General features: G+C 34.0%; 4 protein-coding genes, 1 long non-coding RNA gene and 1 other non-coding gene across 7 annotated transcripts; 2 read left to right on the top strand and 4 right to left on the bottom strand.

Annotated features, from left to right (window-relative positions):
- Positions 1-7: 7 nt before the first annotated feature.
- On the bottom strand, positions 8-2,766 carry LOC108850457 (uncharacterized). Its single transcript, XR_008944329.1, has 3 exons — positions 470-2,766; positions 244-337; positions 8-138 (listed from the first exon to the last, which is right to left on the bottom strand). It is a non-coding gene; the product is annotated as an uncharacterized LOC108850457 (long non-coding RNA).
- A 3,983-nt stretch (positions 2,767-6,749) lies between these two features.
- On the top strand, positions 6,750-7,595 carry LOC108850458 (mitogen-activated protein kinase kinase kinase 20-like). Its single transcript, XM_018623988.2, has one exon. It carries the CDS (start codon positions 6,750-6,752, stop codon positions 7,593-7,595), a length of 846 nt encoding a protein of 281 aa, XP_018479490.2.
- A 362-nt stretch (positions 7,596-7,957) lies between these two features.
- On the bottom strand, positions 7,958-9,859 carry LOC108854715 (uncharacterized). The gene is made up of 8 exons (XM_018628338.2): positions 9,683-9,859; positions 9,328-9,477; positions 9,061-9,237; positions 8,881-8,969; positions 8,728-8,792; positions 8,534-8,636; positions 8,352-8,465; positions 7,958-8,245 (listed from the first exon to the last, which is right to left on the bottom strand). Exons 1-8 carry the CDS (start codon positions 9,774-9,776, stop codon positions 8,111-8,113), a joined length of 927 nt encoding a protein of 308 aa, XP_018483840.1. The 5' UTR covers positions 9,777-9,859; the 3' UTR covers positions 7,958-8,110.
- Positions 9,860-10,140: 281 nt separating this feature from the next.
- Positions 10,141-11,819, bottom strand: LOC108854718 (uncharacterized). 2 transcript variants are annotated; one of them, XM_018628343.2, is made up of 3 exons: positions 11,673-11,819; positions 10,953-11,187; positions 10,141-10,381 (listed from the first exon to the last, which is right to left on the bottom strand). In XM_018628343.2, the coding sequence occupies exons 2-3, from the start codon at positions 11,168-11,170 to the stop codon at positions 10,291-10,293; spliced, it is 309 nt and encodes a 102-aa protein (XP_018483845.1). In that variant the 5' UTR covers positions 11,171-11,187; positions 11,673-11,819; the 3' UTR covers positions 10,141-10,290. The 2 variants fall into 2 exon arrangements, with proteins under 2 accessions (XP_018483845.1, XP_018483846.1); XM_018628344.2 differs by having other exon boundaries at positions 10,953-11,175; positions 11,673-11,789.
- A 30-nt stretch (positions 11,820-11,849) lies between these two features.
- TRNAT-AGU (transfer RNA threonine (anticodon AGU)) lies at positions 11,850-11,923 on the bottom strand. Its single transcript has one exon. It is a non-coding gene; the product is annotated as a tRNA-Thr (tRNA).
- A 5,020-nt stretch (positions 11,924-16,943) lies between these two features.
- LOC108853090 (LRR receptor-like serine/threonine-protein kinase GSO2) lies at positions 16,944-21,005 on the top strand. Its single transcript, XM_018626550.2, is given in 3 exon segments — positions 16,944-20,458; positions 20,529-20,725; positions 20,727-21,005. Coding segments are annotated over 3 exon segments (3,720 nt in total). The 5' UTR covers positions 16,944-17,115; the 3' UTR covers positions 20,907-21,005.
- Positions 21,006-27,010: the final 6,005 nt, after the last annotated feature.

The following is a 27,010-nucleotide window of genomic DNA, read 5'->3' on the forward strand; positions in this document are numbered from 1 at the left end:
AACACAACCTATGTTTACATTTATGACTTAAACAGCTGCTTCAATCTTCCTTATGACAGAGATGGAATCTCCAACTTTAATTGTCTTGTTGCCTTTACCTTGGTTGTTGTTGGTTATGTGCCAATTCCAAACCATATCCTACCAAAGAAAACCCGTCATAAGCTGACATCTATATCGATTTAGCATCACACTATGCATAAACAAGAAACCATTAAATTTTGTATAGGTCTCTCAATATCTAACCTTCCCATGCGGTTTCTTGTGTGGCATTACGACTGTTTGATCTGATTTTTCATCAGAGTTTCAATTGGTTCAGTTGCATCCGGAACACCAGTTTCTTGTACACAGTTGGTAATTAAAAGAACGAAACAGTTAAAAACACTTCCAAGTTAAAGAATATAAGTGTTGTTTTACTTTCTTTTTCTTTGGTGAAAATGTAGTTTTATTTGTTCACACACATCATACTCACCTTGCAGCGGCTACACAGCCTAACTCCTTGGAAGACTAAATCATTTATCTTGACTTCATCTCAAAGATCTTCTTCAAAAGGATCACAATTTTCCACAATAATACTACAAGATAAACAAGAAAATCAAGATTATTAAGAAAACAACCATCCTTGAAGACAAAACTCAGGAACAAATATAGTTCACTTGGGTCTAAAGCGTTTCATAGGCACTGGTTCTGAAAGAAGTGTATTCAGTTTGTCTAAAGAAGCCTAAGAACAAACAACAAAAAGAGTAAGATCAAATACATATTATATAGTTTACAGATATCAGAAGTAATTGGCTTACCTGAGAGGCAACCATAAAGGGAAACGTATTTGCAAATGTTGTAGTGTAACCTGGTGCAAACTGAGGAGGTGAAGGGCCTAGTTTCAGTTTCTGTATCAAACTTGAGAAAAACTTAACTTGAACTCTGTGCATTCAAATCTGTTACAAATGAAAGATTCAAGAACAAAATAAAATGGCCAAGACCTTTATTAAACCGAACCAAACAGGCTTTGTTTTCCAAGATAATTATTAATATCCCACATCGTTTGGGATAAGTGTCTTTGGACAATATATAAATGTATGGGCAATCCTCCACTCTTGAGCTAGCTTTTGGGTGTGAGTTAGGCCTATCACTAATATGGTATCAGAGCCCATGGTTAAGCCCAGCAAGATGATTTCCCATATAAATAGTTGTCTACCTATGTAGCCTATAAAAATGGCCCATCTTGCTGTGGTATGTCCGAGATGTTGGGCTTGGGCTGTTTCCGTTGGACCGTTTCCCACCCACATCTCGAGAGGGGCTATTAGATTGTCCTACATCGGTTGAGACAATGGTCCTTGGGCAATATATAAGTGTATGGGCAATCCTCCACTCTTGAACTAGCTTTTCGGTGTGAGTTAGGCCCATCACTAATATGGTATCAGAGCCCATGGTGAAAGCCCAGCAGATGATTTCCCATATAAATAGTTGTCTACCTATGTAGCCTATAAAAATGGCCCATCTTGCTGTGGTATGTCCGAGATGTTGGGCTTGGGCTATTTCCGATTGGACCGTTTCCCACCCACATCTCGAGAGGGGCTATTAATATCCCACATCGTTTGGGATAAGTGTCCTTGGACAATATATAAATGTATGGGCAATCCTCCACTCTTGAGCTAGCTTTTGGGTGTGAGTTAGGCCTATCACTAATATGGTATCAGAGCCCATGGTTAAGCCCAGCAAGATGATTTCCCATATAAATAGTTGTCTACCTATGTAGCCTATAAAAATGGCCCATCTTGCTGTGGTATGTCCGAGATGTTGGGCTTGGGCTGTTTCCGTTGGACCGTTTCCCACCCACATCTCGAGAGGGGCTATTAGATTGTCCTACATCGGTTGAGACAATGGTCCTTGGGCAATATATAAGTGTATGGGCATTCCTCCACTCTTGAACTAGCTTTTCGGTGTGAGTTAGGCCCATCACTAATAATAATCTGAAAACCATTTTTCTGCTTCTTCTCCTTCATCAAACGCAGAGCCAGACCTACAATTCCCACATATACACACTTTGAGCCACTGAGCTTGGTTAGTCATTGGGATCTTTAACGGACTCATACCTGGAGCTCACACTACTAACTACAAGTTAAAGTAGTCAAACACAAGCAACTTTTGAGTCTCATTTGGGACATAACTCTTTTCATTTATAATCAGTCGTTTACTGTTGAAGCTCAAGCTTTTGTGATTCAAGTTCATAGAAGTTTGGTTTTGAAGAGGATGTGTGATTGTGGTTATAACAAGCAGTTTATCTAGAGGGTTGAAGCTACCACTTCATGAAACGCAAGCACTTCAGGAATTCAAAGTGCTCACTTTGGCGCTCTAGGAAAAGCAGTCACATGTGAAAAGTGAAGCCTCTGATTGCGACGGTGTCTTTCCTTTATGCTGAGTATAAATGCTCTGCATCCTTATCTTCTTCAGTAAGACAACATTGGGGAGAGCTGAAACCTTTGAGAGCTTGTAAAAGTTGTTGCTCTGAGAGTGAGCTGTAAAACATCTCTGATCAATATATTGCCTGGATTGATCCGGCCCCAGACGTAAACGTCATCACACCGATGCGTTGAACTTAGGTTCTTACAAACACACGAGTGAGAGATAGAGAGATACAAAACGAAATCCTCCTACTCTTATTCTGTAACATTTACCTTAAAAATGAGTTCTTAGTTGGCTCCCAATCTTCCAAGAAAGCTTCTTGGGTAGCTCTGATTCAACAAGAGTAAGCTGTGGCTCAACTTTTTGAGTGTATATCGACTGCAAAATATTTGCAGAGTTAAATAATCAATTTTTTATTTATCAATCTAACATTAAAGTAACTATGTCCGAAAATATATTTTCTTTTTAAAAAAAATATTTAAGTATTGATTTTTTTAATTAGATTATTACCCGCACCTTGTGTAGATTAATGTATATATATATATATATATATAAATTAATTTTAATTTTGTGTTATTTTTATTTAAATATAAGTTATTGAATTGATATAACTATTAAATTCAATATTTTTTTAAATATAAGTTATTGAATTAATTTCAATATTTGTATTGACCATGATGTACTAGATTCTGATTTTTCTTTCTTCTTTTATTTATAGATGTAGATTTTGGATATAAATTTTATTTTTATTAATAACTAATTTATCATCGGGCAACTCGAATTTCAAATTAATCACTTATTATAGTTGTGGATTAAAGAAAATTCAAAGACATTGAAGACATTAGAAACAATCACAATGCATAAAATATCAACAAAATAAAAATAGATAATAAACATCATACATTTTCAATATTTTAGATTATAGAAACTATGAGACAAAAAGGTAATTATCTCTATTCCTTTTGATTATATTTACATTATATATGTTAACTTCAAATCGTATAATGGTATAACTAATATAAATCAATAAAAAGTACTGTACTTACAATATCTAAAAACACTAATTTTACTGAAACAGTTTTAGTACATTCCCATAAATTTTAAAAATTTACAGCTTAAATTTAATTTTGTAATAATATTTTATTGTTAAATCTTTCTACTAAAAATTAGTGAATCTAGCTATTATATAAACCGTTGAATAATTCTAATAAAAATCAGAGAAATTGACTATAATATAAACCATTAAAATCGCCATAGGAATTGGCTAGAATACATACCATGAAAATCATGAAGTAAACGTAAGATAATTATTATTATGATAGTATCTATATATTTGTTAATATTTATTTATTAATTAATTCTCCAAAAATCATGACAAATATAAAATTAAAATAGAGTTTTTAGATAATTATATTATTAAAATTAATTACTTATTCTAAAATTATGAAGATAATGACAAATATAAATACTAAGATGGAGTTTTGGATAATAATATTATTAAATTTTGTTATTTATTCTAAAATCATGGATGACAAATAATAAAAAATCAAATAATTAGATGGATGTGATTTATTGAGCCGTTTTAAAGGTTTGTAATTTAGACATATATAATGATGAGCTAATGATTCCCTATATATTAAAAGAGAAGTATTTGTAATTAATGCGTTCACACTATATTTTTTGAATATGTTAACGTGTCGCCTTCACAATCGTTTGATATTTAATGCATTCACACACTAAATTTTTTAACTATACTCGAGACAATTTAACGTGTTTGCATTCTATTTTTTTCAATAAACTCTTTTGGTTCATACATTTTTAACATTTGTAATAGTGAATCAAAATTATTTAAAATTCTCTTTGTACAACAACTGAATAATATCATTTAAAAAAAAAATTATTAAGATTCACATCAACTAAAATGCTGGAGTGAAAATGTGAGAAGAGACATGTGACAGATACGGTGATGAGTAGGGTCCAATGCTATACTCCAAGTATATAGATTGTTTCAAAATGTTACACTTGGCAAATGTGATATCAGATAGCGTCTACACAACTTATGGATGTCTCTTTCAAAGCTCTTCTCGGGTCTATAAAGATAACACTTTAATGTCGGGTTCTTTAGAGGAACTTGACAAGATTGAGAAGAAGAGACATGTTAGTGAGAACGATGATGATGATGATGATGATGATGATGATGGGAATATAACTCTAAACCATGTTTTATGGTCGTGTCCATGGATGGCTGATGGTCTGAGTGAGAGTAACTACAAGGGATTTTTTTGGGAGTTGATTGCACCGAGAATTTTCTAAAACAATCGAAGTTAAAGGTAAGTGGTTAACTTCTAATTTCTAATGATGTTTTTGTATGTGATTATTTAAATTTAATCTGTTTTGTTTACCGTTTTAAATGATCATAAGATCACATGAAAGACCTGATGCAAGATCAGATCGAGAAGAAATGGGAAACATGCAATGCGGCTGCTCACATCAACATTAATCAAAATTTACATTATTAAACTCAATAAAAACCAATTTTTATGAGTATAAATATACAACTTTTTATATTATGTCTAAGTTCAAACAACAAAAATAATATTAGATTATCTTATATAAAATACAAAATCTTAAAATGTCACCAACATTGGTTGTACAAACAATACAAATAATATTGGATGTCCTTTTTCTTAAACTATTATTTAGTTGTTATTTGATTTTGCAAGCATTTAGAAATTTAAAAATGAAACCATTGGTTCGACATAAGAGCTGTCGAAAATTCATATAACATGAAGCCAAACAAATATAATAGTTTTAGGTTTATCACCGAAAAATAAAAAAACCTTGATCACTTCAACCTAACAAAACAAAATAAATATGGATTTAGAATGGTATTTATATTTTAGGAGGCTAAAAAAATAACGTAATACCGAACGAATATTCAGATTAAACAGATATAGTGTCTTTTATCTTAAAAAGTAGAGCTGGGCAAAATATCCGGAACTGAAGAACCAACCCAAAACCGAACCGAAAATCAGGGTCCCAAACTCGATCAGACACGGGGTAAATAACCGAATGGTTCTTAAACTGATGTATCCGAAGAACCAGTACTCAACCCAATCCGAACCGAAAACCGAATGAGTATCCGAAGCTTTCCGAAATGTAAATATATATTTAAAAATATTATTTATAATTATATGTATAATTATTTTAAAAATTAAAATTAAAATTAAAATTCTAAATTAAATATATTAATTATTTTTGTGTATTTTCAGATAAAATATGATAGTTGTATAGAATACTCAAAAACGTGTCTAATGAGTAGTTTTAGTTATTTTTGGTACATTTGGATAGTTTTGATACAAAATATCCGAACCTTATCCGGTAATATGGTTACTTTGAATATGAATCATTTTCAGATATATTAGTTATTCGGTTATTTTAAGGTTCTTTTACATCAAAACCGAACCTACTCGAACCCGGGAGGACTCGACTCGAACCCGACTCGGAATTTTGTAATACCCGAACGAGACTTAATTTTCAAATCCGAGAAATCCGATATCCGAAAGAACCGACGGATACTTAAATATTCATACCTGTTAAAAGAAACAAAATCAATAATTACCTAGTTAAGAATTAAAATAAGATTTTGTGGAAGTAAAACATTTATTGGTACAAACAAAAGTTCATAAGCCAGGTTAAGATCAAACAAGGAAAGTAAGCCGAAGACCAGTAGAACCACATTCATTGCCGCTCTGTTGGTTATAAACTGTGACCAATCAAAAACAAAATCAATTTTAATTTTGAGAAATAAGAAAAAGGAAAATATAAAACTAAAAAGGAAATTAAACATGATAAACAAGAACAAAAAAAAGAAATACTACGTATGACAGACTCAGCTTCTTATAAATTAGATTGCAAATCTGAGTTAATTTAACTAAAAACAATTGAAACTTTGAGGACTAACAAAAAAAAGGAAACAAAAGCAACTGAAAAGGAAAGTAAACATGATAAACAACAACCAAAAAAAAATACTACATATCACACAGACTCAGCTTCTTAAAATTAGATTTGCAAATCTGAGTTTAAAATCAATTGAAACTTCGAGGACTAACAAAAAGGGAAACAAGAAACTAAAAAGGAAACTAAACATGATAAACAACAACATGATAAGGACGTAGTAAACAACGTACTCAAGTAGTTTTTATAAGCCGCCAAAAAAGTAGCTATAAATAAGAACGCTGGAGACTCCTCTCTGAAGCATCATTGATTCGATTACTTGTTTCTCAAACCAAAAACAATACACAAATTATTAGAGCTGTCAGAAACCCTAACTACAGAGTATGACAAAGATGATGATGATGATGATGATTAAAGACGGCGACGACGACGACAACAACAACAGCAAAGCCTCGAATGTTGTTGACCAATCTTCTTTAGCACTAGAGTTTGTGTGTTCTCTTGGCAGAGGTGGTTTTGGTTCGGTCGCTCTCATAAGAGACTCCAAAAACAGGTTACACGCTGAGAAATCATGTCCGATAGCTTACATGGAGAGTCTCAAGAAAGAACATAGGATCATGCTTCGTTTTCGTAACCATCCACGCATCGTCCAAACCACAAACCCTCATCTCCACATAGGGATCAACCTCGACCATTGCTACATGTACATGGAGTTTGCCTCCAAAGGTACTCTCCACGACTTCATCTCCAACTTCGGTGGCCGACCAATCCCTGAGGTTATGATCCGACGCGCTGCTCTCATGATCCTTCAAGGACTCCACGCTCTTCACACTCGCGGCTACGTTCACTGCGACCTCAAGCCGGCTAACGTTCTCCTCTTCCCTTCCAAGATTGTCGGAGAGCCGTGGGATCTCAAGCTTGCTGACTTCGGTCTATCTAAGGAGCCTTCTTGTACGAATCCAAGGCCCCTGACTGGTGGTACAAAGGAGTACATGCCCCCTGAGTCTTTGGGACTCAACCGAGCGAAGATGGTTGGACCGGCTGTTGACATATGGGCTCTAGGGTGTGTTGTGCTTCAGATGTTTGGAGGATGTCCAGTGAAGATGGGAGAATGTTACAGGTGGAGCGTTCCGAGAATTGCATCTCCGTTGGCCAACCACTTCTTGAAGCGGTGCATGGAGTTGCAGCCCTCACGAAGACCCACCGCAGCTGATCTGTTGAAACATCCCTTTCTTTGAATCAACCGAGTGAAGAGATTATTATGGTAGAAGACAAGGAGACCGATGATGATGGTTCCTACTTCCTAGACCTAGCTAGAGATTTGATCTGCGGAGTTCTCAACCGTTAGGTCTCGTTTGTTAAAGAGAGTCGTATATATTTAACAGTTGAGTTTGTGATTTGATTTGATTGTTGTTTGTTGCACAGTTAAGAACAGTTTCATTCATGTTTTGGTACTCGACTTAATAGTCTTTAATATCAGAGAATATTTTTGAAGTAAAAGACACTTAGCCTGAGTGATTGCCATTGGAATGTTTTAAAAGAGACAATAAGTTTATAAGTAAGAATCTATTAAATAGTAGCAATATTGCACAGTTTAAAATAGTCAAAACAGAAAAACATGATCACACATTCAACAAGATGTATCTCTCAGAACAAGTGAAGTTTGTTTGATTTAGATGATAACTTTAGTTTAGAGATAACAAGAAGATAACACACAGAAGAAGAAAAGGAAGAAAAGCAAATATGTTGGGAGTTAAACAGCGGCTTCAGCTCTAGAAGGCATCTTCCTTACAACAGAGATGGTATCACCAACTTTGATTGTCTTATTGCCTTTGCCTTCACTGTTGCTTATGTTCCAGTTCCAAACCATCTCCTTACCAAAGAAAACCTGTCATAATCAAGCATCAGAATGAATCCAAGTACAGATCTCTTCCCACAAAAAGAAAACAGACAAGAGCTTGATAATCCTTTTAGAGGTCTCTTCAATATCTAACCTTTCCACGTGGCTTCTTGTCTGGCACTAAGACTTTGTCTGATCTGAATTTCATCAGAGTTTCAGTTGGTTCTGCTACATCTGGAACTCCGGTTTCTTGATTCACAAGTGGTACCTGAAAGAACAACAATAACTGTTTTTAAAAGCCTCAGAGTTGAGAATCTGAGTGTTGGGGATATTCACCTTGCAGCGGCTACAAAGCCTAACTCCTTGGAAGACTAATTCGTTAATCTTGATTTCATCCCAAAGATCTTCACCAAAAGGATCACAGTTATCGACAAGAAAACTACAAGAGAAACAAAGAAAATCAAGATCATAAAACGAAACAACCATAAATCAAAGAGATTAAGAACTCAGGATGAAAGTTGGCTTTTTACTTGGGTCGAAAACGGTTAATAGGCACCGGTTCTGGTAGTAGTGTATTCAGCTGGTCTAAAGAAGCCTAGGAACATCAAGCAAGACAAGACAAAAGAAGATCAAATGCTCTCATTCTCACTAATCTGATACTGTAACTATCATTAATGCCTCACCTGAGATGCAAACAAGAAGGGAAACATATCTGTAAACGTTGTAGAGTAGCCTGCTGCAAACTCAGGAGGTGAAGGCCTGGTTTCAGTTTCTGTATCATAATTTTCAAAACAGTTACCAACTTTGTGCGTTCAATGCTGTTGCAAATGAAAAGATTTCAGACCAATAAGAAGCTAAATAACCTTTGTTAAACCGAACCAAACGGCTTTGTTTGCCAAGATAATCTGAAAACCATTTTGCAGCTTCTTCTCCTTCATCAAACGCAGAGCCAGACCACTCCCACATAGACACACCTTCGGCGATCGAGCTCGGCTTAGTCAATGGAATCTTTAACGGACTCATACCTGGAGCTTTTACCACTGCCAAAATGAAATAATCAAGACAGTCAAGTCAAGTCTCGTTTGAGACGAGTTTTATGTAATTTTGAACAGAGTAATTAACTAAATTACCCAAAAATGAGTCTTTTGTTGGCTCCCAATCTTCCAAGAAGGCTTCCTTAGGCAGCTCAGATTCGACAAGAGCAAGCTTTGGCTCAACTCTTTGAGTGTATGCTCTTCCTTTGTAGTTCACCACTAACCAATACCGGTCCCATTGAAATCCTACATATCAGTTTTAACAGATTAGGCCAACCTCACAATCCCCCATCAACACTCATGAGAATCTTATCAAACTGTTTACTTTCTCTGAAGTTTCTATTCTGTTTTTTCTATTCAAACAAAACCCTTTTCTTAAAATATTACACACCAAATTCAAGAAACCAAAAGTCATCTTACAAAAAGAGAAGAAGTTTGTGATTTAAATTACCAGTCTGAGTTACGGTTGCCTGAGGGACGGAGATTCCACGGCAAGATTTGATCGGATAAATGAACAAAGACTGTATCTTCAGAGCTTCCTCCATCTCTATCTCTCTGCGCCGACTCTCTCTGACACAGTCCTACAAGACTTTAACAATCCCTTTTTTTCTTTAGGTGGGAGTGGTAATAGAATGAATAAACACACGTGCACTATATTAGCAGACAGGTCACACCTACCTCCATCTCGATATTTCGTTTCTTTCTTTCAACTTTGTAAGACTACCGTTCAACGGAGTGTTAACAACTTTTTACCAAAAAAACAAGATAACATTGGTGGATGACATGTTCTTTGTCGTCAACAATTCATACGCATAGCTCTGGAATTGATTCCACAATTTGAGTATATCAGCTTACGCATCGTAGCGAGTAAAGAATTAACAAAAGCAGAGAAAAAAAGAAAAAAAAAAAGAGAAACAAAAGGAAAGGCAAATAGCTTTCAACTTTGTCACAGCATAGTGAAGAAAAGTTATGGTTGACATTATTAACCAAAATAGTGTGATACTAAAAGTGCAGAGGATTTTTTGGTTTATGTTTTGGAAGCTACGATCACTACTTTTTCTACTTGTTACGCTTCGCAGCACGTCTTCCATGACCCTTCTTTGGTGGTCCTTTATCACGACGCTTCAACATCTCAAGCTTCGATAAGCGCCTATACAATAAACACACAAACTCAAGTTAAAAGGCTACTTAAAAACTATCTTCCACAAAATAAGAGAAAATCATTCCTACTGTCCTAAAGCTACTTTGCTGCATTAACGCAAGAACACAGACATAACAGAACCATTCAAGTCATAAGACACGTAGTTACTATATCATTCTTTCTCATGCCAGAAATTATTCTCCGTTTTGTTGACTTTCTGAATCAAGTACAGAAGAACAAACTGAAGCAAAAAAAAACACCAAATATGAACACTATGATAAATTATCCTGAAGCTCCTAAATCAATCCAAAATGCTCAATTGCCTAAATTTCCTTTTACTCTGTTAAAACACTCAACCACTTGGATGATTACAATTCTCGTACACTAGACTAACGTCAAGCCTATCCAACTCAACTCAACACAAACTGCATATACATTATTGGCAATTGAAGCATATCTTTATGGAAATATATTAACTAGGCATTGCTTCAGTCTACTCTTAAGGCATGCTTGACGACATTGCTTTGCACTAAATAGGGAAAAGTAAATAAATTAAGACGGGAAGTTATTTAGGGAATACTCTTTTTCTTCTCTAGCCAAGACATTGGGATCCTCGTTCTTAATGTCGTATGGATACCACTCGGCAACCTTATCACCAAAAAGCTTCTTCCTTAAGATCTTATGAGGAGACCTCTGCCCTGATGGGTTAAGCATATGTCCGAAAATCCTTGCTCTAGCTTCGGTCACACCAACAGTGACTGCTGAAGTTACAAGGCTTTTCAGGCTACCACTAGCCATCTTTCCTTCAAACCCACCTGATCAAGTTGTCAGAAAACACACAATGAAACATGATCCATCAATTTGCAAAATCAAGACCAAAAAAAAAAGCATTTCAATTACAAGACTAAGAGATAATTTGTTTTAAAAGATAAAATGATAAATGTGAGATATACACTTGAAGGGTGGAATACAATAGGCAACTACGGCTTTTATGTAACTATGCGAAAGTCTGTAAAGAGAGGAACTTTCTATCTTGATACTGAATAACAGCATTAGATCCAGACGAATCTTAAAGTAGAAGACTTGGTGAATTATACATGAAAATGAGAGTTTTTGAGGGTGAATCCAAGAAATACTCTTAATGAGACATTTCGTCGAACACTATCCCTGCTCTGACTTGAAAAATAAAATAAAATAAAATAAAATGGGGAAACCAAAAGAGGAATCATTTTCACAATCGGCAGTGAGAGTAGCCGCAGAATCTGGGCAGAGGAGAGATGAAAATGAGAGAGAAACGTACCGATCAGATAAAACAATAGCGACGGCGATGAGAGAAATCGGAGACGGGCGAGACTGTAAAACGAGGGGCTTACAAATAAATAAATAAAGTCTTCGATAGTAGTGGACTAGTGGGAGTGGTCTTCGAAAGATTTTCAATAAATAAAAAAATTAGGAAAAGAATCAAAAACAATGAATTTGCTTTCATTGAGAGTTGAACTCAAGACCTCCCGCTTACTAAACGGGTGCTCTAACCAACTGAGCTATGAAAGCTTTGTTGCTAAATACTTATATTGAACAATATTTTTCTACGATTTTATTTTTTATATTGTTTTTATCTTTTTAACTTTTACATAAAGACTGAAACCATTTACATATTTTGGGTGGAAAAATTCGAGTATCACCTAACCTTGGTGGTCTCATATTTGAAGACATGTCAGTTCAAAAACCAAAACAATGTTATCTTATAAATAAATAATTTTTTTTCTCATAAAAAAATGTGTCACGTTCCTTTTCAGAAAAAAACTGTGTCACGTAAAGATTTACTTTAATGAGAAGTTATCTTAGAATTAGAGGTGAACGTGATCAATCCATAAGTATCACTTAAAAAGTAGCAAAAAAGCTACGAGATGAACTGATTACCTATATTGTCTTGTTTATGGGTAAGTTTTATCAATATGGACCAAAAAGAAGATGATATTGTTAGACAAAGTGTATGTAAACAAACAAAAACAGATTGGATTGATTCAGCGACCTAACGACTTGCTAAATGACAATTAACCATGCAAATTGAGAATAATCATACTTCAGGATAACTCCCCTAACAAGAACATCACACTAAGTAAAAGGATAATTGTTTCCCATGAGATAAGGTTTTCACACTTTATCATTGCCTAAAAACAAACAAAAAGTGAATATGACATTTCACCCTCTTTTTTTATGAAAAAACATTTCACCCTTTCTAAACCATATATTGATAAACTTATATATTTTAGGAGAATATTACATTGACAGACACAATTTGAGTTGTCAATAACTAAAAAAGACACATTATTACTTAGCACACTTTCCATCTTCTTTTTTACCTTTATAACCCTAAACATGGTGAGATGGAGACGTCTTGTGATATTGTAGATGAACATTTGGTGGATGGAAGATAAATGAATGGGAGTTGCTTGAATTGGAGAACGGTGGACGAGAGTTTTGTGGATGGTGACCAACAGGGAAAACATCACATAGTCCAATGTGTTCGATGTGTAGAAGAAAGATGGACATGAGTTTCATGGACAACAGATCGGTGGATAGATATGTTGAACAACGGCTATTAAAGATGGATGGACATGAATTTCGTGGATAATAGATTGGTGGATAGATATATGGACAATAACTGTGACAATAGGATATGTGGATAGACATGAGATACGTTGACAACATATGTGTGGAAGATTGATTAACACGAGATCCGTGGACAACATATCAGTGGATAGCATGAGAGACATTTTGCCGTGACAATAAGAAATCAGCATCACGTCTTCATTGTTCACTCTATCATTGTCCACGTTTCTCTTGTCCACACACACATTCGTAAATAGTTTTAAGTTTGTTGAAAACGAAAAGAAACTATCACTTATCTTTTAAAAACTCAAAACTTGATGAGTCACTATCAAACAATTGAAGTTTTGTACTGCTATTTTTTTAGCCATTGGATATGATTTATTAGCATCTCATCTAAAGGTTTAAAATTGACTCATTAATCGATAAATCTATTTCTTCAAACAAATTAATAATTCTTAACCAAACACCTTTCCATTCTTGTTTCTCTACCAAAGACAAAAGCAAGGTTATTATTGTCCACAACAGTGACATCCGTACACAAAAAGTGTGCCAAATTCAGAATGTGTCTTTGTAGGTAAACAAAAAAGAGAATGTGTCTCTATATGTAACTCTCTCTTTTAGGAGAATATTACATTGACAGACACAATTTGAGTTGTCAATAACTAAAAAAGAACGGTGGACATGGTGAGATGGAGACGTCTTGTGATATTGTAGATGAACATTTGGTGGATGGAAGATAAATGAATGGGAGTTGCTTGAATTGGAGAACGGTGGACGAGAGTTTTGTGGATGGTGACCAACAGGGAAAACATCACATAGTCCAATGTGTTCGATGTGTAGAAGAAAGATGGACATGAGTTTCATGGACAACAGATCGGTGGATAGATATGTTGAACAACAGCTATTAAAGATGGATGGACATGAATTTCGTGGATAATAGATTGGTGGATAGATATATGGACAACAGCTGTGACAATATGATATGTGGATAGACATGAGATACGTTGACAACATATGTGTGGAAGATTGATTAACACGAGATCCGTGGACAACATATCAGTGGATAGCATGAGAGACATTTTGCCGTGACAATAAGAAATCAGCATCACGTCTTCATTGTTCACTCTATCATTGTCCACGTTTCTCTTGTCCACACACACATTCGTAAATAGTTTTAAGTTTGTTGAAAACGAAAAGAAACTATCACTTATCTTTTAAAAACTCAAAACTTGATGAGTCACTATCAAACAATTGAAGTTTTGTACTGCTATTTTTTAGCCATTGGATATGATTTATTAGCATCTCATCTAAAGGTTTAAAATTGACTCATTAATCGATAAATCTATTTCTTCAAACAAATTAATAATTCTTAACCAAACACCTTTCCATTCTTGTTTCTCTACCAAAGACAAAAGCAAGGTTATTATTGTCCACAACAGTGACATCCGTACACAAAAAGTGTGCCAAATTTAGAATGTGTCTTTGTAGGTAAACAAAAAAGAGAATGTGTCTCTATATGTAACTCTCTCATATTTTAGACTAATGGAACAAAACAGACTTACATGCATATATATCTAAACACAATTGTAGATCAATACATTTTCTGTTAACTAAAAGGTTTAAATGGTTTCAGAGTTTAAATTCGAATATCACCTACTTTTTGAAACTTAGAATTTAATTTAAACTTTAACTTATATCTCTAAATCCTCTAAGCAAAAAGAAAACAAAGCAGTTAAATATATAGTTTCTCATGAGATCAGGCCTCTCACTTTATCATTTCCTACAGGAAGGCAAAATACAAAATAAAGATCCTTTTATAAAAAAAATTCGACTTTTGTTTATTTTATTTCTTTAAATTAAAGCAAAAAAAATTGTAGTATTTTAAAAAAAAATTGAAAATGAGTTTTTGTGTGTAAATTAAGTTTTGTTAATGGAAAATTGAGAATAGTAAAAAGTAATTTTTTCGTTTTAATTGTAGTTCAACTAGATTTAGTTAATCATAGACTTTTTATTATAATTTCACCAACTAATTAATAATTTAACAAATAAAAACAGACCTTTTAATTAATAAAATAATACTAAAAGTTTTTTTGGATCCATGGCAATTGTCTATGTTGCCATGGGTTAGAGCTGGCCCTGGACAGAATAACCAAATTGAATATTGACATTTCACACTTTCCAAACCAAATATCAATAAACTTATCCATTTTAGAATATGACAAACAAACATATACTTTTATACATATATGAAACACAATTGTTGAAGAACACAATTTTTTGTTAATCGAAAAAATTCAAACTTTTATCTACACTTATATCCCATTGCTTATATCTCTATATCCTCTAAGCAAAAAAAAAACATAGCATTTTTAATACCTATTTGTTTCTTTCGTAGCAAGCCTATAATTTAATTTACAATAGTGTATGAACACGGTGTAATTAAAATTCAACGGTGGATGCTTATGTGTTTCAAAGATGACATGCAACCAGAGTTGGGCCATTGGTAAAGAGAGTGCAAGTATGCAGGGTGGGCACAAATCAAATATCCGTTTTTTAAGTATTAATGATTCAATTCGTTTTGTTTAAATAATCAATTATCTGATCTGATTCAATATGTAGTCATCCAAATATTCTCGGTATAATACATGGAATGTATGTGTAACAAGAAAAATGTTAGAATGACACTTATTATGATATAAAAAAGTATAATATTATCGATCATGGGCAAAAGTGAAACATTAGCATTAGATCTCCAAAAAATGAATTAATATATATAAACATAATTCTTTAAATTGTTAAAACAATTAATACTTTATATATATAAATTGTTTAAATTTTTAAAATTTTCCGTACCACCCTACCAACAATATACATAAGCATCTGAATATAGAAAGAGTCAAAGAGTGCACAAAAAAAAGACTCAAAGACAGCTGGTCTCTTTTTCATTAGAGGGCTTATTGAGTAATGAAGAGCTAAACACACTTCAGAATAGGTGAAAATTTGAAGAAAACCCTTCAAATCAAGTCATGTTCAGCCATCTCAACCACTCTCTTCCATTGGCCATGGTCAAAGGCTCAAAGCCATATCAATCTTTCAAACTATTTCATTACCATCTACTAACTTATTTATCTCATTGTCACCACTCACTAGTCTCATTTCACATTTTTATTACTTACACAACTCAACCTCTCGTCAAATTGAATTTTTAGAAAAATGGACAGAGATATTATTTAAGGGTTAAATATGAATACATCAAACACACAGCTACTACCTTGGTTAGTATATTCTATTTATAATATTTTCATTGACCAAAAAATTGAAACACATCTAATAGATTTTACTGTTTTTACTATAAGTTCACGCCATCATATTCTATATGAACTGGAGTAAAAATAGTAAAGTACTACTAGTATTTTTCAAATTTATAAATGGTTTTCTGAAAACAAATACTAATAAATCTTTACTTTTTATTTTGCAGAACTATGCATTCAACAAAAAATTTGCGGGATTTCGAAACCATTTCATAATTCCACTAATACTAATAAAACTTAAAATCAGTTAATCCAAAACATCTTATTACTGAACTGTGAGCATTTATAGAAAGAACACAAACAGACACTGGCACAGTCGCAACATAAATGTAAAGAAACTTGCAATTGCATTTTCCAATGCCTTACATCTGACCCTCGTTGACCTTCATCTGCTCTTTCCCATTGCTTCATTCATTTCCCTTTAACTACACACACACACACTGTCAATAATCGAGTAGATTGACAGAAGATAGAAAAAGAGACCCGCGTGTCTTCATTTTAAAAGGCTATACTATGTTGTTTTAGCCTTCTTTTATAGCAGAACCCAAAACTTTATCTGCATTTACTTCTCCAGCTCACCACACATCGAACATAGGAGCGTGTTATATGTATATCTATCTATAGAGAGAAAGAGAGAGAGTCCCCCATGCACCGTCCTTGCGACCAATCATCTCATTTATCAACTCCAACCGAAAAAACCAACAATTGTCTTAAACTCTCTATGTTTCCAACACCAGCCACACTTCTACTAATCACCACAGAAATCTTCATTCACTTTCATACATTTTTTTTTTCCTGAAGAAGAAGAAGCAAGAAGCAATGCAGCGACTTTCTTTTCTTGCTCTGTTTTTCCTCTGTTTTTCAATCGGTTCGGGTCAACCGGGTCAAATCAACGATCTCCAAACTCTTCTCGAAGTGAAGAAGTCTCTTGTCACAAACCCAAAAGACGAAAACGTTCTCAGGAGTTGGACCTCCGATGATCCCGATTTCTGCAACTGGACCGGCGTCAAGTGCGGTGGTCGTGTAGTGGTCGGTTTAAATCTCTCCGGTTTAAACTTAACCGGTTCAATATCTCCTTCGATTGGCCGGTTTAGAAACCTAATCGACCTCGATCTATCGTCCAACAGACTCGTGGGTCCCATCCCAGCTTCAATCTCCAACCTCTCTTCTTCGTTGGAAACTCTGCATCTCTTCACCAACCAACTCAGTGGCGAGATACCGAGTCAACTCGGTTCACTCGTGAACCTCAAATCGTTAAAACTCGGAAACAACGAGTTCGTCGGATCAATCCCGGAGACGCTAGGAAATCTCGTCAATCTCGAGATGCTCGCCCTGGCCTCATGCAGTCTAACCGGTCCGATACCGAGTCAACTCGGTCGTCTCGTTCAGATCAAGTATTTGAATCTACAAGATAACTACCTCGAAGGACCGTTCCCACCCGAGTTAGGTAACTGTACCAGCCTGGTTTTGATCACAACGGCGGTAAATAGCCTCAACGGATCGTTACCGACGGAGCTGAGTCGACTCGGAAACCTCCAGAGCCTCTATTTGGGAAACAACAGCTTCTCCGGAGAGATACCGAGTCAACTCGGTGATTTGAACCAACTCCAGTACCTTAATTTGATGGGTAACAAACTTCACGGTTCGATTCCAAAGACGTTAACCGAGTTGAAAAACCTCGAAACCCTAGATTTGTCCAGCAACAATCTCACGGGAGGAATACATGAAGAGTTTTGGAACATGAACCAGCTTGAGATTTTGTTTCTGGCGTCCAATCCTCTCTCTGGTTCATTACCAAAGAGCATATGTTCCAACAACACCAATCTGAAAGTACTGGATCTGCGTGAAACTCAGCTTTCCGGCGATATTCCGGCAGAAATCAGTAAATGTCAGTCATTAGAAGAGCTTGATTTGTCGAACAATAAGCTCACAGGTCAAATCCCCGATTCCTTGTTTCACCTCGTTCAACTCACGGTTTTGAATATTCACAACAATAGCTTGAAGGGCACGTTATCTCAGTCGATATCTAACCTAACGAATCTTGAAGAGTTTGGTATGTATCAAAATTACTTGGAGGGGAAGTTACCAAACGAGATCGGTTTTCTCAGGAAACTGGAGCGTCTCTTACTTTACGACAACCGGTTTTCCGGTGAAATCCCGGTTGAGATTGGGAACTGCACGAGTCTGCAGGAGTTTGATACGTATGGGAATCGTTTCAGCGGAGAGATTCCTTCTTCAATAGGAAGACTAAAAGATCTTACTTGGCTTCACCTGAGAGAAAACGAGTTTTCTGGTAACGTTCCCGCCACTTTAGGTAACTGTCGACAACTGACGCTTCTTGATTTAGCTGATAATCACCTCACCGGTTCGATTCCTTCCTCATTCGGCTTCTTAACCGCCTTGGACCAGCTACACCTCTACAACAATTCTCTTCAGGGGAACCTTCCGAGATCACTTATCAACCTCAAGAATCTCACAAGGATCAATTTCTCAAACAACACGCTCAATGGCTCCATCGCTCCGTTGTGCGGTTCAAGCTCTTACCTCTCGTTTGATCTCACGGACAACAGATTCGAGGGAGATATACCTCTTGATCTTGGGAAGTCTCCGAGCCTCGAGCGGTTACGGTTAGGGAATAATCAGTTCACAGGAAGCATCCCTTGGACATTTGGGAAGATCAGTAAGCTGTCTCTATTGGATATCTCAAGCAACTCTCTGACAGGAATCATACCAGTAGAGCTCGGTTTGTGTAAGAATCTTTCACTCATTGATCTCAGCGGTAACTTTCTTTCAGGGGTTATACCTCCATTGCTTGGAAACTTTACATTGCTTGGTGAGCTCAAGCTTTCTTCTAACCAGTTCACCGGTTCACTCCCTAGTGAACTTTTCAACTTAACAAAGCTTCTTGTGCTAACTCTTGATGGTAATTCACTTAACGGCTCTATACCACAAGAGATTGGGAACCTGGAAGCTCTCAATGTACTTAACCTAGGAAAGAACCAGATTTCAGGTCAGCTTCCTTCAGAGATAGGCAAGCTGAGCAAGCTCTACGAGCTTCGGTTATCGAGAAACGCGTTAACAGGAAGCATCCCTGTTGAGATTGGACAGCTACAAGATCTTCAAAGTGCTTTAGATCTCAGCTACAACAACTTCACCGGCCACATTCCATCTACCATTTCGATGTTACATAAGCTTGAGTCTCTTGATCTGTCTCACAACCACCTTGTCGGAGATGTTCCTGGTCAAATAGGGGACATGAAGAGTTTAGGATATCTCAACCTCTCTTACAACAACCTCAAAGGCAGGTTAAAGAAACCGTTCACCAAATGGCATGCAGATGCTTTTCTAGGCAATGCAGATCTCTGTGGAAGCCCTCTCAGTCCCTGCAAGACAGCTGGATCTAAGCAACAAGGTCTTAGTGCGAAAACCGTAGTTATAATCTCTGCCTTGTCTTCAGTAGCAGCTATTTCTTTGATGGTACTAGTGGTTGTCCTCTTCTGCAAGCAAGGCCATGAAGGTGGAAACAGCATATTCTCATCAAACTCTTCTCCTTCTTCACAAGCTCCTCTGTTTAGGAACGGAGCTGCAAAGTCAGATATAAAGTGGGATGACATTATGGAAGCTACGCATCACCTTGACGACGAGTTCATGATTGGATCAGGAGGGTCAGGAAAAGTATACAAAGCGGATTTGAAGAAGGGTGAGACGATTGCTGTGAAGAAGATTCTCTGGAAAGATGATTTGTTGTCAAACAAGAGCTTTAACAGAGAAGTGAAGACACTTGGAACAATCAGACACAGACATTTGGTTAAGCTGATGGGTTACTGCACTAGCAAAGCAGAAGGTTTGAACCTGTTGATTTATGAGTACATGGAGAATGGACGTGTTTGGGACTGGCTTCACGAGAAGAAGAAGCAGGTTCTTGATTGGGAAACAAGATTGAAAATAGCAGTTGGGTTGGCTCAAGGAGTAGAGTATCTACATTTTGATTGTGCACCTCCTATACTTCACCGCGATATCAAAACCAGTAATGTGCTTCTTGACTCCAACATGGAAGCACATTTGGGAGATTTTGGACTCGCAAAGATCTTAACTGAGAGTGATGACACCAACACAGAATCACATAGTTTGTTTGCTGGCTCTTATGGCTACATTGCACCAGGTTTATATCTTTCTGGAGTTTCTTGATATGGTTTTCCACTGTTAAAGTTGATGTTTTCTTTTTTACACAGAGTATGCTTACTCGTTGAAGGCGTCTGAGAAGAGTGATGTGTACAGTATGGGGATAGTGTTGATGGAGATAGTGACTGGTAAAATGCCAACAGATGAAATGTTTGATGAAGAGACCAATATGGTTAGATGGGTACAGACGTGTCTTGAGATGCCACCTGGTTCTAGAGCGAGGGAGGAGCTGATTGGTTCAGAGCTTTAAACCGCTTTTGCCTTGCGAAGAAGCAGCAGCTTATCAGGTTCTTGAAATAGCGTTTCAGTGCACAAAATCTTATCCTCTCGGGAGACCATCTTCAAGACAAGCTTGTGCCTGTCTTTTCAATATCTTCAACAACAGAGCTGCTAGTTATTGGGAGATTCAAACTGGTTCGGAGAAATGATTTACCTTTAGACATATTATGTAGTTTGTGCTAATAGAATAATGAAATTGGGCATGTATTGCTTTCTTATGTGATTCTTGAGGGTTTGGTTATATATTAGTTTCCTATCCATCAAAACTGTCTTCTGCAAATCAAGAAACTGTCAGTGGAAATCTGGAAACAATAATCTATACTAATAAAAGTTTGTTTCTGAGGTTCTAGGGAGCGTCTACATCAGCGAAAAAACTTCTTCCGGAATATGACACAAGGCATTAGTACTAAAAAGTAAAAATAAAAAATAAAAAGTAAATATACGATATAAAAAAAATTAAATAATAAATCAATATATAATATAAGAAATAGAAATATTACATTTAATATCAATATTATCATTTGATAAAAAAAATTGAATAAGTAAATATAAAACAGAAATAAGTAAATATACAATATAAAAAAAATTAAACATCTATCTAAAAATGTATAGTAAATAAAATATAACATTAAAACTATTATAATATTAGAATAAGTAAATATAAAATTTGGAGCATCCACATCAGTTAAAATTTGTTTTTCCAAAAGATGCGACATGGCATTATTATCAAAAAAAAATAATTAAATAAAAGTAAAATATAAAATATAAAGAAAAATAAATAATAAGTAAATATACAATAAAAGAAATAGAAATAGAAATATTACATTAAACATCTATCTTAGTATTATCATTTGATATAAAAAATTAGAATGAATAAATATACAATATATGAAATAAAAAATTAAACTAAACATCTATCTGAAAAATGTGTGGTAAAATAAATAATAAGTAAATATACAATATGAGAAATAAAATATTACACTAAAAATCTAATATAATATTAGAATAGGTAAATATAAAATATAAACAAAATAAATCATAGGTAAATATACAATATAAGAAATAGGAAAACTACATTACAAATTTATCTTAAAATGTATAATAAAATAATATTAAATAAATATACGATATAAAAAATAGAAATATTACATAAATATCTATCGTAATATTAAAATTTGATATATAAACATAAAAATTAGAATACGTAAATATAAGTAAAACGTAATAAGAAAATAAAAAATATAAGAAACAGAAAAACTAACTTAAACATCTATTTGAAAATATATAACTTTACATTTTATTATGTCCAAAATTTTTTATAAGTAAATAAAAATATAACCAAAACAATCATACAATATAAGAAATATAAATATTACATTAAATATATATCATAATATTATCATTTGATATAAAATAAAAAAATTAGAATAAGTAAATATAAAATATAAAACATAAACAATAAGTAAATATAAAATTACGATACGAAAAAAACAAAAAACATCCATGTATAGTAAAATTAATAATAAGTTAATATACAATATAAGAAATAAAAATATTATATTAAACATCTATCGTAGTATTGGAATAAGTAAATATACAATATAAGAAATGAAAATATTATAATAAACATCTATCATAATATTAGGATAAGTAAATATACAATATAAGAACAACTAACAATCAGTAAACATAAAAATATAAGAAATATAAATATTACATTAGACATCTAACGTAATATTATCGTTTGATAACAAAAGTAGAATAAGTAAATCTAAAATATAAGAAAAAAGTAATATACAATATGAAAGTGTATAGTAAAATAAATAATAATTTAATATTAAATATAAGAAAAAAAATTGTTACATTAAACATCTATCATAATATTAGAACAAAATTAATAATAAGTAAAAATATAATAAATAGAAATATTACACTACAAGCTACTTAATATTTACATTTGATATAAAAAACAAAAAAAAATAGAATAAGTAAATATAAAATAAAAGGAAATATACAATATAAGAATAGAAATAGTTTTACATTTTTATTAGTTCCAATTATTTTTATAAGTAAATATACAATGTAGAAAAAAACAATAATAAGTAAATATAAAATATAAGAAATAGAAATATTACATTAATCATCTATCGTACTATTAGAATAAGTGAATATAAAATATAAGAAAAATAAAATAATAAGTAAATATACTATATAAGAGATAAAAAATATTACATTAAACATATGTAGTAATATTATAATTTGATATAAAAGCAAGAAATTTAGAATAAATAGATAAATACACAAAATGAGAAAAATATACAATAAGTATATATACAATATAAAATGGAAAAACTAAATTAAACATATATCTGAAAAATGTATAGAAAAATAAATATACAATATAAGATAAAATAAATAATAAGTATATATACAATATAAGAAATAAAAAACTACATTAAACATCTATCTGAAAATGTATAGCAAAATAAATAATAAGTGAATATACAATATAAGAAATTTAAATATTACATTGAAAATGAATCGTAATATTGCCATTTGATATAAAAGAAAGAAAATTTGAATAAATATACATTATAAAAATGAGTAAATATACAATATAAGATTTGGATAAACTAAACTAAAGATATACTTATAAATATATAGTAAAATAAATAATAAGTGGATATACAATATAAAGAATAGAAATATTACATTAATATTACAATTTGATATAAAAGCAAAAACGTTTATGACAAAATATATATAACAGCAAGAAAAGTAGAATAAAAAATTATACGATATGAGAAAAACTAAATAATAAGTAAATATACAATATAAATAATAGAAAAACTAGATTAAACATCTATCTGAAAAATGTATAGTTTTTTTGTTAAGAAAATATACATAAATATACAATATGTGTAGTTATATATGTTTTTATATATGTTATTCTTTGCGCCATTATTTTCTATTTCCAAAAAATGGTTAAGCACTAATATCACTTAAATTAAACACACAAACCGCAACAAAATTTAAACATCGCAATAGATGATCATATCAACATTACAACTCAATAATTTTAATCTAAAAATATGAAAACTTTCTGTTACGCATACCATGAATACAAAGCATTCATGTATACATATAAGCATACAATTCAGAATACAACATCCAAAAGAATAATCATATACTCCTTCCGTATCACTTTAAGTGGTCTTTTAAGAAACTATTTTTATTTCATTTTAAGTGATATTTTCAAGTTTTTACATAAAAATTAAATTTAATTGATGTTTTTTATTATTTATATTATGCAGTATGATTTATTATTGCTTGAGTTAAATGTAATTATTGTTATTTTTAGGCAAACGAGAAAATTGAATAAAATTTGTAACTTTTTAATCGATATGTAAATACTTTTAAAAGATTTATTGTGGTGCGGAAGGAGTAGTTAACATTTGAAAACTAAAATAGGCTCCGCGCGTATCGCGGAGGTAAACCACTAGTCTTCTATTTATATAAAACACAGATTACTCACTCATGGTGAAGCCACCTCAGCATACATGTCACAAAGTCGAGCTCTACAGACGTGACACGTGTCGTGTTTAATGAAACGAAGGGTGATGGTCTGTGCTTGCATTTGGGCCTATCATTTGTTAATCTCGGCCCATTACTTCGAGGATCACGTTTGATAAAAAAAATTCATCTCCGCTCTATGCTCTATCGCGACTTCTGATCTTCATCTTCATCACCCAAACGCTCTGAATTGCAGATTTTTCGTGTTAAATCCTTTATTAATTCAATCAGCCACAATGTAGCCTTGAATGCGAGCTTTTCTTCAGCGATGCTGTGTATCTCCAAGTATAAAAAGGTTAGCATTCTTCCTCTCAGAACCATCTTCTCGATTTGTTCAAACAAAGAAGTAAGCTTATTTTCTGAGAAATGGTTAACTCCAAAGTTTTTCTTTTTGATTTGAAGTTCGGTAGATGTTCTTCCACAACTGAGGAATGTCAGGCGTTGTGTGAACTCATGTCGGTTGATATGCTCTTACTTGATTCAAAGGTAAGTCTGTTCTTAAACTTCTGATAATAGTGATGTCAATTTTCCCATGACCTACCGTGAACATTACCAAGCTGTTCTATACGAATTTTCATTGAGCCGTTTCTTGATTTTGATACTTTTCAATTCTGTTTCAGGCGACTATTATGTTAGCCACCGTGAATGTTAACCGGGTTCCAACCAGATTAACCCTAACACCTAACCAGTCATCTCTCTTTGGTGATAAGTATTGGGTGTATATGGCAGTATCAGATGCATCTGAGTCTTCTCTGTTAGTGGCTTTTGATGCTGAGATGAACAAGCTGACCAATGTTCCTGCTTCAGGAGTGTCAAAAGCCATGGTAACATCCATCAATTGGCTTCTGTTATTAATTTGTGTGTAGCTTAATAAACTTGAAGGACTCTTTAGTTATTTGTGATTGACTAATAGGGCGTTGGAAAATGGAGTATGCACATTTCTCTCCAACAATGCCGCAGAGATATAGTGGGGATGGCCTTAACATTCCAGCAGAAGCTTTGAAGATTTTATTTCTTATAAAAGATTCAGTCATTCACCATATCCCACATTCTTGATAGCAACCAGCGTTCCCCTTTCCTGATTTTGCAGAGCAGGTGATCTCTCTGTTTATATACCTTTAATCACTCCACACAATATTGTCTTATGTATACCCTTACCTCCTGTACAGGGAGGTGATGACAACACTGGCAGTGATGTTCCAGGAGCTGGAGCTGTATATAGAGATACTTCTGAAGGTCTTTAAAGAGGTGCTCCTGTCAACAACGGTGGATCCATTACTCATGTCATCATTGTAGGCAACCCAGTAACAGCCACTGAATCTACCGGAAATCCTGTTCGCAATGGTTAAGCTTTAGATTATTTGAGCCTAATGGAATGTTGCGGACTTTCACAGCTGTTTTTGTTGTACTTGAGCTGTTTGGTTCAGTATAAAGAGGCTCCTTCAAAGATTCTATGTTTGCTTCCACTTTTCAAGTGTACTAAACGGATAACTGGTAACATAGTCGAATATATTGTTACACCTACTAGCTGATACATTATAATGTCTTTTAATAGTTCTATGAATTGTTAGTGATCCTCCAAAAGACAAAGACCATGTTATGGCAACCATAAAAATAGATAGGTATCTATTCCTTTCTTATATAGGTTTCTACACCTTTATAATTGACAACACCACTTTCTTAGACAAACTCATTGAGGTTTTGGTCCACATTTTTTTCTTTGTAGTGACGCGTCTCTCACCTTGAGTGTGTTCCACTATCAAGTTGTGTGGTTTCACAAAACTTGAAAGCTTTAGGGTGGATCCACGAATTTTGTTGCAACAAACTATAGTCCCGAGATTGTGGGAGGTATTTCACACTGTTGTGAACCCCGATTATGTTTTCGTAAAATGATGTCCACCATAGTGCTTTGGCAAAGAGTGACACCCCATCTCCAGGACGATTTTTCTGAATGCCACATCAAGAACTCACTATGACAAGGAGACTGATGCAGGAGAGAGTATTTTTACAAGTAAGCATTTAAAAATTACTGTTTGATTACATCTACAAACGTACTGCTACATGACTTATCTCACACACTCTTACGGGACACTCACTACTACTACAGTTACTTCACAAATGATACTGGGACCACATCAGCAGCTTCTTTGTTGAGGGGCTTTGCAAAGGTTAAGCCTATGAAAATAGCGGAGCTTAACCAGTTTATCATCACTGCTCAGCCTTAGGTACAGTTTCAAACTATAATATGTTTGTTTCCGGCAATTTTCTTAACTCTGTTTCTGATTGCAATAATTTATACCTGCAGTCCATTAAATTTATTTGCACTGGAAGGTGACCGTTTCAAGCCAGAAAAAGGATGGTGCTACATCTCTTTCTCAAAGTGTTCAGAGAAGCTTCATAGAGGTTTATCATTGTTGACGTGCTTGGCATGCAATAATACTAACATTGTTGGTGATCTCTAGGTGTCGTGTGGAGATGACTGTTTCCGATGAAACTGACGAACCTGTTTTTGCTGGACACCTGCTGGTACGTGTCCATCTTAACACATAAGATCATCAATTAGTTAAGGAGGATATTTGAGATTAAAAAATTGTCTATTGGTTAAGGAGGATATCAACGAGGGGCCTGGACCCTCGAGATCACATGCTTGGGATCAGTTTTGTAGCATCCCTATCCCCCG

This window comes from Raphanus sativus, chromosome 4, assembly GCF_000801105.2.
Source record: "Raphanus sativus cultivar WK10039 chromosome 4, ASM80110v3, whole genome shotgun sequence".
Taxonomy (NCBI): domain Eukaryota; kingdom Viridiplantae; phylum Streptophyta; class Magnoliopsida; order Brassicales; family Brassicaceae; genus Raphanus; species Raphanus sativus.

Coding starts and splice junctions, on each gene's coding strand:
- LOC108850458 (XM_018623988.2), top strand. CDS start 6,750: ATGATGATGATGATGATGATTAAAGACGGCGACGACGACGACAACAAC.
- LOC108854715 (XM_018628338.2), bottom strand. CDS start 9,776: ATGGAGGAAGCTCTGAAGATACAGTCTTTGTTCATTTATCCGATCAAA. Junction 9,238..9,327: donor AACAAAAGACTCATTTTTGG/GTAATTTAGTTA, acceptor TCATTTTGGCAG/TGGTAAAAGCTCCAGGTATG. Junction 8,246..8,351: donor ACAAGAAGCCACGTGGAAAG/GTTAGATATTGA, acceptor TGATTATGACAG/GTTTTCTTTGGTAAGGAGAT.
- LOC108854718 (XM_018628343.2), bottom strand. CDS start 11,170: ATGGCTAGTGGTAGCCTGAAAAGCCTTGTAACTTCAGCAGTCACTGTT. Junction 10,382..10,952: donor TTGGCTAGAGAAGAAAAAGA/GTATTCCCTAAA, acceptor TTTATTGTATAG/GCGCTTATCGAAGCTTGAGA.